Source organism: Manihot esculenta, chromosome 17, assembly GCF_001659605.2.
Source record: "Manihot esculenta cultivar AM560-2 chromosome 17, M.esculenta_v8, whole genome shotgun sequence".
NCBI classification, from domain to species: domain Eukaryota; kingdom Viridiplantae; phylum Streptophyta; class Magnoliopsida; order Malpighiales; family Euphorbiaceae; genus Manihot; species Manihot esculenta.
Genome location: NC_035177.2, coordinates 26,566,763 through 26,579,638, shown reverse-complemented (window position 1 = coordinate 26,579,638; position 12,876 = coordinate 26,566,763). Strand labels below are relative to the sequence as shown.

Below are 12,876 nucleotides of genomic sequence, written 5' to 3'. Positions count from 1 at the left end.
GCCATTCACTTTGAGGCAAGACAAGCATCAAATTCAGCAGCAACATGACCGTTGAAACAATACAAACGAGAGGCAGGCAGCAAAACCGTGCCAAGAATTTCTGAGACAAAAGGGGATCTTTGTAGGGCTGCCTATTTTTTCCAATTGCTTTTTTCAACATCTATACAATATTTTTTCCCAAAAAAAGCACTTTAAACTTAATGCCAAAGTTTAAATGCCAAATACTCTTGTCGTAACGTCAATGAAATAGCTATGTAGGTGGTGTTTTTGTGATGGCCATAGCAGAAATCCATTGATAATTTGAAGCTACAAGCAGTCTAAAATTATAAAATAAATTCATCAGTCCACAACAGCAATGAGAGAATCCAAACAATTCCAATTTACTTTTGTATAAACACATGATTAGAAGATCACAGTAAAAGTGAAAGGCAAATTTCACTATAATGTGATTGAGAACAAGAGAACAAAGTAAAACTTAGTCCACTAACCCAAATTAGCACACTTGTTCCTAAGTTAAACGGATGATAAATATCTAAAATACAACCTCAAGGAACAGGGCAGTAGCCAGTTGGGTCTCTTTAGACCCGCCAATGATCATAACATAAAATTATTTAACCCAAGGAATGCCTATGATTGGCTCATTTTCAAACTCGCTACGAGACCCTGAAAAACCATGAGGTGAACTGACGACATTTTAGTAGCTGTTTTGCCATAACTGTTGAGTCTGCTTTGATGGTTGGCCCTGAGAACCAGAAAGGGAAGAGTCCCTAGAGTTTTGCTGCTGGTGTTCCAGTGAGATCCCTGTTTGGGAATGATAATAATTTGGATAACCAAGAGTCCCAAAATGCTGTGACAGCTGTTGACCTTGCCGAAATCCACCAGGCTGCTGATTCTGTCCCTGGAAGCTATAATATGTGCTAGCAGGAACAGCAGACATCGTTCGTGAACCAGGTCCATGAACCCACATGCCTGAAGTCTCATTCTGTCAACCAAACCAAAAAATTTACCCACTTGAGCTTCACATAAGAAAAGGAGTACATAATATTCACCAGCAATTAGAAAAAATAAAAACAAAAACAAACACAACAGAGGAATCAGGCATTGTCATTGGCTACAAAATCATAGAATCACGCAGACCTTGAACAGACACGGATTTTTCACTATCACCTCAAGAAAACTGACCAAATAACTCATGGACATAAGGTTTCTCAATTCTCAGTCAGGAAATTACCTGTTGAGAAGAGATCAAATGGCTGCCATCCTTGTACTGAGAACTTAAAACATCATCATAGCCTATGGTTGTGCCTCCAGGAGCAGTGGGGGGATTCAGTGGAAAGTTTCCAGCAGGAATGCTTGTTGAACTCCCAAACCCATATGCGGAAGCAACAGCAGCAGATTGAGGCAAGCTGCTTACAGAAACGCTATTTTTGTACTGAGGAAGCACTGCTGCCAGAGACTGATGATATGTGCTATTACCAGCAAAGGTCTGCTGGAATGCAGATGGCATGTATGTGTAGCTCTGTGGCAAAAATGGATAGCCAATCATGTTGGCAAAAGGTCCCAAAGGAACAGTATGTTGTGAATAAGGATGCACAGCAAGATGTTGAGGAAGAGTAGGTCCTGTAGCAACACTAGCACCAGGAAGTGTCTGCTGAGTCGGCTGAGGTGTGGAAATACTTGCTGATCTCAGAGCCTGCTACATGCATAAGATGAATCAGAAGAGAGGGACAGAACTCGATTATAATACTCCAAACAAGGATTTAATTAGCTTATTTTCAACATATAGTCCCAGATACCATATTCAGAAAACTCGGCCAAGAAAAAAAATGGATAATGCATATATGAACACACTGTTATTATAACATCACATGACATTTCATTTACTTGATTATCCATTAGCTTTATTTCGTACAATTCATAATTAAAGGCGTGCACACATTTTCTAAAAACATAAGCAAAAAACTATACATATCTCGCAATACCAACAGTCTATATGACAATTGGAATACAGACATCTGAATTCAGATGACAATAACACAATAAAATGGCCACCTAAGGCAAAAATTATGACTATTACTATCGTTTTTAATCACTAAAGTAAATTAATCAGAATCTTTGCAACAATAACATCAACAAGAATGTCCCCAACAATATGTAAACAAAATGGTAAAAACTTCAGGGGTGCTACAAAAAGACAATTACCCTCAAACTCACCTGGGAATTTCCACCAGACTAGAAACAAAAACAATAAGCACTACTTACCAAGTTCTACAGATTGAAGAGGCTGTCAAAGCACTTTCTCTCAAATGGACATGTTGGAACTTGGAATAAATGAAAAACTCAGCAGTGTATGCATGCTCATGCCACATGTACATAATTAAACACAAAAATGAAAGTAATAAAGGAAGAAAGCCATAAGCACTGATCGTTTAGAAGGTAAAGAAAGCTCCAATAAGGTGAAAATGAGCAGATCTAGTATAAGATATTTCAGCCATGTGAATAGGGAGGATAGAAACTGCTACATTAAGAAGCCTTGTGAACATCATAAGGAACGATATCACACCAGAAAGGATTAGGCAGACAAATTATTGCCTTCTTATGATACAAGGTAAGACATTTCCAGACATCAGGAAAGTACATTACATCCTCTAAAAAGAGCAAGGTTGAGATTCCAAATCCCAAGTCAAGTAATCTCAAGGTAATTCTGATCTGACAGATATTTCTTACTTCTATGAAAGAAGTTGACTTCTAAGAAGAAAAGAGTTGCGTGCATCTTAATAGCACCCAAAAAAATCTTTCAGAAAAACAACAAATTTCAAGAAACTCAGCAATGCTAAAGCAACAGCATTCAGTATATACCTCTGGCACAGAAATGCTAGGACCATTAATGGGAGAAGCCGTATTGCTGTATTTGGTGGGCATTGACTGCGTCACAGGGAAAGGTGAATATGGAAGGTCAGGCTCCCTCCCAGGTTGAATAGTTGAAGCCAACAAAGTGCTTGGCAGTGAATTTGTATAAGCCTGCTGCAAAGACAATGTATTAAGCAAGAAATTCAACCAACTCGATGTTTGTAGTTCAGTCTTCTAAGTTCATTTTTAATCACAAAACATAACAAGCACATATGAAAAGAAAATGCATAGAGACATGCATGAACACATTCAAGATGGAACAGAAGATTAAGGACAATCAAATAAAACTTCAGTATAATAATGTTAAAGATAATGTTCATATTATGTACCCTTTCATTTCCCCAATAATGTCATTTAAGCATTTTTTTATATATTACTACACCTCTCATGCACAAATAGAAAAGCAAATTTCTTGGATATACAACAGTATAGCAAGAATAAATGGGCTACTGAGAATCCTTTACTCTAGCTACAAAACCAATTCATTAGTTTTAAGAAAAAATTTGCCCTCAGCCAACCCCCCTGAGCACATAAAAAAAAATTCACATTCATGATTCAACTCACCAACAATAAATTTCACTTGGTCAAGTAAAAAAAAAAACCGTAGTTTGTTACATTACCATTACACTTGAGAAAGGAGCAACATTCTGGATCTGAGAGCTCGTCTGCGGGTTATTAAATGCAGCATTCAACTGTTGGGCATTGTCATATGTATATCCAGGTGCAGATGAAGGAAATGCATATTGATTCACCTGAGCTGCTTCAGGGGTTTCGTTCAACACCTCAGGTTGTGGAACTGAAGGAGAATCATAATGGACAGGACTTGCCCCTGTTCTATGTATTAAATTCTCATCTGCAGTATTTCTGAGATGCTCATCCCCATAATACTCGGGATTTCTGGATGGAAAATATGTTGCAATTAGGTATAAAAAGGCCACATGATATAGAAGGCAATACCATAAGAAAAAAAAAATACCTAGTATCAGGGTGCGCAGCTGATGAGGTGTCCACCACTTCAGTTGTCTCTTCCTGGTTATTGTTTGAAGGCCTCGATGCAAATGGCCCAGAAAAGGCAGAACTAATTCCAGAACCAAAACTACCAAAGCTTAAGTGTGAAAAGTCTTGACCATGAACTTGCAGATGATTTGGAATTATTACAGAAGCATTATCCTCCTCAGGCGGTGCCACCTGATCATCACTATGCAAATTTAGTTGCTGTAAGTTTGCGGCCACAGATGAAGCAACGTCTTCAGCTGAAATACAATAACATGAAAGGCAATCAATGACAAAGAAAAGCATTATAACTCCTTAAAAAGCCTAATGACCCATAATGATAAATAAATAGCAAATACTATATCATAAATCACTGAATATTTCTGCAACATACAAGTATAATCAATGGTCATTAAATGGACACAAGCAGAAGAAAAGTAGAAACATTTTTGCCGTATCCCAGAGAGAGAACATCTCATCGATCTCCCCAGATTAAACTTCTTATTCATGCCAAATTCAAGGTTGAAGGTTGAAGGACCTCCAAGCAGAGATGGATACACATCAGAAACAAGAACAATACAAGAATTTGCCATAAAGGCGTTGCACTCTATTTGATGAAACTAAAGGGTGGAAAGATGCTACCACAATGAACATCAAAATTCATAGCCAATCACATACATATTACATATGTTACTATCAAATTTCCAGCATAGAAGTTATCGTCTTTCAAAGCTTTGAGTATGCACTATGCAGAGAAAAATATAGTAAACAACAAACTAGTTTCTCATATTAAGGACTAATTATAAGAAATCAAAGCAATTTCAACATTTTAAGAAGACCCCACCCCCCACCCAGCAGCTATCACTGAAGTCAATATGCCAAATCTATTAGAAATTTGATATTCCATAGTAATTAGAAATTAAAAAAATCATAAATAATAATAATTAAAAAAGAGCAGCAGCAAACTAAAAATGCAATATACAATCAAAAGTAATCAACGCATCAAACTCACCTTCGTGCTCATAAGCATGTCCAGGGGGTTGGTAGGAACTCACATTCCCATACAAATTATTATCAAAAATGGATGAACCTACAGAATTATCTTCCTGCATATTTCTACTGGATACAGAAGCAGGTCCACCATGGTTTCCATTAAGAGTTTCAGCATGGCCATCTTCTGCTGGCAGAACATCATCCAACTGAGACTTCATATGTTGACTAATTCTATCTAAGGGCAAGTCTGCTGGATCAGCATAGAGTTCAGTATCTGCAGGCACCTCTAAAACAGAGGATATACTAGAAGCTGTTGGCTGCTCAGTAGATGGCCATTCATCGTTGGAATGAACACATTGGCTTGCAGTAACTTCTTGCTCTGCATTTATTTCTGAGATCTTGGCAGTATGATTTTCTGACAAATGCAAATCATGATTTGAAGCTGCTAAAGAAGGTGCTGCAGGATGGTGAAGATTAACACCGTGGTGAGGTGGCATAGCAGATGCCTTGTTATGCGGCCGCCCCATCTTCACAATGTCAGCCATTGATACTTGACCTGGACCCCCCAACCAGGAAGATTGAAATCCAGAAGGAGGTTGCAATGATTGAGAAAGTCCATCACCCACATCAACATTTGGTGTTCTATTTTCTGAGGCCAAAGAGTCACTGCAAGAAATGTATATACAACATGAGAAACAATAAATTCGACAACAGATAAACTAACATGCTTAATATAATAATTAATAAAGGGGAGATTTACAATTTAGTCCCTGAGCATTGCCATTTTTAGAAACCTATTAAAACGTCCTTATCTTTTCTTTCCGTCAATAAAATAGTCCTTCCGTCCTCTTTTCCGTTAAAATTAGATAAAGGAGGAGAGAGAAAATTTTTAAAATCCAATTTTACCCTCAAATAAAACCCCTTATATAGTCCTTGGATATTGCTATTATTAACAAGTCAGTCCCTATATTTTCAAAAATCTATTAAAACGTTTGTCTTTTTTCATATCTATTAAAACTTCCTTATCATTTCTTTCCGTCAATGAAATAGTCCCTATCTTTTCTCATATTTATTAAAACGTCCTTATCGTTTCTTTTCGTCAACGAAATAATCCCTCCTCATCGTTTCTTTTCGTCAACCAAATCGTCCCTCCCTATATTTTCAGAAATCTATTAAAACGTCCTTATCTTTTCTCATATCTATTAAAACATCCTTATCGTTTCTTTTTGTCAACGAAATAGTCCCTCCTCCTCCTCCTCCTCAAAGAAGAAGAAGAAGAAGAAAGAATTGATGAAGAAAAAAAAAGGAGGAGGAGGAGGAGGAAAAGAAGGGGGGGGGTAATTTGGTCTTTTACTATATTTTTAACGGCAAAAATAGACGAAAGGACTATTTCGTTAACGGAGAGAAAAGATAAGGACGTTTTAACAGGTTTCTAAAAATACAAGGACTGACTTGTTAATAATGGCAATACTCAGAAGAAGAAGAAGAAGAAGAAGAAAAGAGGAGGAGGAGGAGGAGGAGGAGAAGAAGGGGGGCAATTTGGTCTTTTACTATATTTTTAACGACAAAAATAGACGAAAGGGCTATTTCGTTAACGGAGAGAAAAGATAAGGACGTTTTAATAGGTTTCTAAAAATACAAGGACTGACTTGTTAATAATGGTAATACTCAGAAGAAGAAGAAGAAGAAGAAGAAAGGAGGAGGATGAGGAGGAGGAGGAGGAAAAGAAGAAGAAGAAGAAGAAGAAGAAAGGAGGAGGAGGAGGAGGAGGAGGAACAGAAGGGGGGCAATTTATTGTAAATCTCCCTTAATAAAGCCACATAAGTTGTACATATTGCACATATACCAATAAAATATCCTAAGATATGAAAATTCACTACCTAAGCCTCTTTGTTTCATGAAAAATATTTTCCTCGTTTTCAAATGTTGGCACATTCAAAAAAATTGATCTCTGGAAAATATTTTCCTAGTGAAAGGGAAAATTAGGTTCATTTTAAGGATAACAACTTCCTCTTTCAAAAAGAGAAAGTTATTTTCTGGATTTTGAGAATCTTATTACCATTGCTATATATAAATTTATTATTATCTTTTATTTTTTAAATTAAAATCAAATAATGAATTATAAATTATCTTGTTCAAAAAAATTTTCCATATGCAAATTATCTTCCAAAACAAACAGAGCCTAAAGAATTTAAATACTTCTTCAACATTGATGGAACAAGTAAAAAGCTTCTTCAGCATTAACAGAACAATGTAACCCATCTCTGCTCCTATAACCAAATGCACACAAAATGAGGATGAATGTCAGTTTCAAGTGAAGGAGGAAAAGATGGCTGAAAACCCATATGAAGAACTTCTTACATGAATAGAACACATATCTTATATAATTATATAACTAAGAATAGAAACTTCCTTTTTCACTATTTCCTAAGTCTAGGAAGGCTTATGCGCTTCTTCCTATGATACTGCATTCAAGTTCCAGATGCTAAACATGTGACTTTCCAGCAAATTCTCTATTTGGATGTACTTCCTAAAACACAAAAAAGTTGTGTAATACATTTTCTTCCACAAGATTACTCACTGTTCTTGTTAGCTACTATCTGCTACATTTAACAATGCTATAATGACAGAGAATGTAGTTAACATTACCATGTCCCCTAGTAAGACTACAAAAATCTGTTACCATATAAGCAGAAGATGCAGACTGGTAATTTTTTTAAGCACATGGACAGAGGCCAGTAAACTTCAAGGTAGCATTCTGACCTAGCAGCAGGCTATCCAAAACTTATTTTAGAACATCGTGACTGAAGTGGATTATAAATATAATGAAAATCACATAAATGATAAGAAGTCAAAAGATAAGTATGGAACATAACATTGTGAAAACAAAAATAACAGTCATCACACCATCCTGATTTCTTAGCAATACAAATTCAGAACAGGCTCCATTTCAACCACCAAATCAATAAAAGGGACATAAGTCACCAATATCAATCTTTAAAAGGAATGACCTGTGCAATGCTTGTGGTCTCCGATAAACAGTATTTCCTGCCATACCAGATGCAGAAGATGAAGAACCAGCATAAGCATGTGTTCCATTTTCCTTCTTGTATGAAGGTTTAGCATGTGGTACACCAGTCTCTGTAGAAACATGCAAAAGATTATTGGAAACAAAAGAACTGATTGGTAATCTACATTTATCAACAATCCATTGAGTTGCTGATTTAATAAATACCATTAGAGCTGAACTGGGTTGAACCACCACGCCCATAACGGTCTGCACCACCTCTGCCTCCACGATGCATTGTGTTATTAGCACCACGGGACCTGACATCAGTTGTCTCCTTATTCTGAATCAACAACAGAAAGATATGTGAAAACAGATAAAACACAATGTCATATCCACTATTGAGACAATCAAATGACAGATTAGAAATGGTTTAACAAGCTAGTATTTTTGCATTGACAGCTCAATAGAAAAGCAAAAAAAACAGGTGGCAACAGTAGGATCTCAAATAAGGGGGTCATAAGTGATGGGAAAAAAATATATATCATGTGCAACTGAACAAAATCAATTTTCGGTAAAGTGTATGAGATAAACATCTGTACATTATGTATACACTTACCTCTTTCTTCTTTTCTCGTTTGCTCTTAACCTCATGGAAAGGATCTACAAAAAAACACCTCAGAGTTAAGAATAATCTGAGTGGAAAGTAATTGGAGAAGCGTAACTTCCAGGACAAGTCCCATACAAGTATCAAATAAGGTATTGAAAAAACTATAGATGAGAATAAGAATGAGAACTCTAAACAACTAAATACTATATACTATAAATATCATATTCAAATGAAAACAACTTATGCTTACAAGATCAGATGAGATTAGAAAAAATGGTTGACAATGAAAACAATATAGATATAGTTGCAGCTCGCAAGTATTTATTCACAAGAAAGGAAAGCTCTTTTCATCTTCTACTTCAAAAGCTGAAAGATGAGAATCAACGGGCCACCTCCAAAGCCACCAAACAATGAGTAATATTACAAGGTAAATTTAGAAGGTTGAAGAATGAGAAGTTCCCCTAATATACATCAACAAATAGTTCAACTCAGTTTCCTGCTAATTTTATTGACAACTTAGTAGGCTAAAGAAGAACTTTGTGACTCTTATTCCCATTATGAGAAGCTGAAAAGTGGAAAGTATGCACACGTATAGGCATACATATATATCATATATGCATGCATGTATTCACACAGAGACACTTGTTAGCATGCTTCAACACTTGGATTGTGCTACAACATGTTGAGTTAGTGACCTAAGTTTTCTCTTATACCAAAGAAAGCCAACTCTCAGTATATATGTTGTCAAAAAGTTCTAAACATCAGAAATACTCCCTCCATTTGCTAAAAACAGGCAAACTTTCCTAAATTCATATGTCCAAATTATAGGGCAGTTTCTCTTTAAAAATTGTAGTTTATTTATTAATTTACTAATATCAATATGCTCCCATTTAATATGCATTAAAAATTTTAAAACTCATTGAATTCCAATAATAATTTAGTATAGGCTAATTTAATTGATAATGGAAGAATATGAATGGATGGGATACTGGGAAAAGACTAAACAAAACATATTACGTTAACTATCTTAACTACATTTTCTTAAACTTGGTGAAAACAGAAGTAGTCCTATTTTTAGGGGATGGAGAGAGTATTTATTAATGCTTATCAAGAAATTCCACAGTAGTACTTGTATTATCAACTGTCAAGTTTGTGCAGCATCTGAATGAAAACTTCAATCTGTGCAAGGAACTGTCAATTGCGGGACAGAGCACAAGGCTCCAAACAATTAGCTACATATTCAAGGAAGGCATACAAGCATAGGGCGACTGGATGGAAAACACAACTAAAATGAAACTTCACCGGGCAGTTGAATCTAATAAGAACAGTGCATTGTTTTCCGGTTTCCAACTGGAGAATCAAAACATACCCGCGAAACCAGAATCCAAAAGGTAAATTTGGAGGACAAACTAAGATCAAAGCCATGCAAATTCAGCTTTGGCAAGCAAAAAACTTCAATTAAAAATCTGAATTTCTGATCAAATTGAAGCCCACAAAACCATGTTAAGTTTTACTCCACTAACCCTACCACTCCCTCCATGGCAAGAAAACTTTTTATTATTATTTTACCATGAAAGGGGCAAAACCTTCATCCCCCTGACCATCGATTTTCCCAGAAAGCACATAAAAAAATACAAGAAAAATAAAATAAAAACCTTGAGAGAGGAGGCGATTGACGGCCTCGTTAGGGTCCATATTACACTCTTTAAGCATAGCGTAGATCTCGGACTCTGAACAGTTCACAATCTCCGTCAAGCTCTGCACAATCTTCCTCGACCCCGCCGGAATCCCCGAAATTCCACTATTACCCTTCCCATTATTGTTACTGTTGTAGCTGGCTGCTCCTCCTCCACCTTTGCCGCTCATTCTCTCTCCCTGTCTCTCTATCTCTATCTCCTTCTCCCTACCCCCTCTCTCTGTCTCCTTCAGATCTGAGAACAAACGATGTTGTTCGACGTGCACACACTGTGTCTCTCTCTTACGCCGCGACGGGGTTGAAGAAGAAGAAGAAGAAGAAGAAGATATGTAAGCTTCGCTCCTCTGCTTTTTAGCACCGAAAAAAACCCTCTCTTTCTTTCTGAGTATGTGTGATTTTTTTTTTTTTCTTCCTCTCTTTTCTATTTTTTATTTTTTCGGGAAGAACGAAATTTGTTTTATTTGTTAAGTTTTGGTTTGATTTTCGGAAACCCTAACCCAATCCATAACTGTGATTAAACGTGGATTCTTATTTAACAAAAAATAATAATATAAATATATGGAGTTTTTTTATCATATGAAATAAATTTATTATTATGAAAATAAAATAAATCTTATAAAAATTGTATATTTTTTATTATAAAATTATGTAAAGTGATAGTTACTTTTATAAAATAATTATTTTATAAAATATATATATATTAAATTGATAAAAGATAATTTTAAATATATAAATACATTTATAAGTTAACATAATAAATTTATATTAAATTATATTGTAATAGTATTTTATCATATTATTTACAAAAATATTTCACATTGTTAATTTTTAAAAAATATATATAATTTTTATTAACTTATAAAATATAAATATGAAGGTTGTATTTTTAAATTTAAAAAAAAAACTATTATGTTTTTTTTTTTTGAATCCTTGTCATTTTTTATTAATATAATATTTTTTGTTAATATGATTAATTAAGAAAAATAAATTTACTCTAAAAAATCAAATAAGATGTAAAATTTTAATGAGTTTTTATAATAAAATAATTATTATTTTATTTTAAAAAAAAGTGACCATATAAATCACCTAAATATGATGTTTTTAGTAAAATTCATAATTATCCTTATTTCATAATAGCATAATATTTTATTAAATTGGGAATGAAATGATAATGTATAAATTTTTATAATTATTTTTTTTCAAAAGCAAAATAATTGATTATATTAATAAAATTTTATTAAATAAAGAGAAATATTATAAAAAAAATAAACGATTATACTTGATAAATTTTTTAGCCAACGTATCAGCGGCGGTTAGAGTAACATTACGATAAACCCATTAATAGAAATATGAGTCTAACAAAAATTTACAATAATTCAAAATCAAACTCTAAATAAGATAATTTGATAAAAATACTTCTTAAATACCTGTCTAAATCCCTGTATAAGATAATTTGACAAAAATACACATTATTCTTTCTCATCTCTCGAGTATAAATTATTAAAATCTCCCGAATAAAGTCATTAAAATCTCCCGAATAAAGTCACAAAAGAGAATTTATATGAGATAAAACTCGAATAAGGTTCCAATACTGATATCATCATTGTAATTCCAAAAATCTATACTAACTAGTAAACCTCCATTAAACATTACGTTCCGAAACAACCGAATTAATAAAATTTAAAGAAAAGTCAATCACATAAACAGACTCATAACTCTTCCACGTTAACGAAATGCCTCATTCTAATCCTTATCTATTGACTGTGAAACAACCATCAAAATGTACAAAATTATGAAAAAAATTATATACGATAACTAAAAATTTTTATTTCTATCAAAAATAAAATGTTCGGCTTATAATTAGGAATAAAATGCTTCAATGTAATAACTGTCCGAGAATTACCGTCATAAATCTGTCAAAAAATTTATATATTTTAAAAATTGATTAGATTATATATGAGAAATATCTCTACCATACAAAAATTATAAGTTACAATCGGAATATTTCTGCATCTCTTAATATGAACAATAATATATTATTTTTTATATAGTCAATTAATATATATTGTCTTTGATGTGAAAACGAACAGAAGAAGATAAATTTAAAGAAAAGGAAAATGCTAGAGAATAGAAATACAAAAATACTACAGACAGAAATTTAAGATTTATCTTTTTTATAATTATTTTTAATATTAATTTTTTAAATTAGTACTTATTAATATTTATTAAATATAATTATCTATTACATTGTAAATATTATTATTTTTTTACAATAAGCTCTTATTCTAATTCAAACTCAAAATTCATTAATTTTGTTTCTGTTAAATTTAATTAGTATTAATTGAGAATTATTATCAAGACGTCAAGTATTATTTTAAAATTTATAAAATAATAAAAAAATTAGATGCATCCGATTTTAATATAAATCTAATATATATAAATAAATTTTATTTAATTTTTTCATAAAAAATAAATTAACTTGTTTATATTTTATATATCGATAAGTTTTTCTCGGATAGTAATGCGTAGCGTAGGTAAATAATCACATGTCATCCAATGAACCAATACAACGAGTTAGTGAAGGAGACGCGTCCCGAATGCGAGTAAAGAAAGGGAAAAACGATTGTGTTTATCCATTAAGTATGGTCTCTGCTCTCTGGCGTGTCC

General features: G+C 33.5%; 1 protein-coding gene across 4 annotated transcripts; it reads right to left on the bottom strand.

Moving 5' to 3' along the window:
* Positions 1 to 356: 356 nt before the first annotated feature.
* Positions 357 to 10,658, bottom strand: LOC110604598. Of its 4 annotated transcripts, none has more exons than XM_021742836.2 (10): positions 10,169 to 10,658; positions 8,523 to 8,566; positions 8,132 to 8,246; positions 7,908 to 8,037; positions 4,916 to 5,562; positions 3,887 to 4,163; positions 3,531 to 3,807; positions 2,860 to 3,024; positions 1,232 to 1,696; positions 357 to 982 (listed from the first exon to the last, which is right to left on the bottom strand). In XM_021742836.2, the coding sequence occupies exons 1-10, from the start codon at positions 10,377 to 10,379 to the stop codon at positions 695 to 697; spliced, it is 2,619 nt and encodes an 872-aa protein (XP_021598528.1). In that variant the 5' UTR covers positions 10,380 to 10,658; the 3' UTR covers positions 357 to 694. The 4 variants fall into 4 exon arrangements, with proteins under 4 accessions (XP_021598528.1, XP_021598530.1, XP_021598529.1 ...); XM_021742838.2 differs by having other exon boundaries at positions 2,860 to 3,021; positions 10,169 to 10,657; XM_021742837.2 differs by having other exon boundaries at positions 1,232 to 1,693; positions 10,169 to 10,654.
* Positions 10,659 to 12,876: the final 2,218 nt, after the last annotated feature.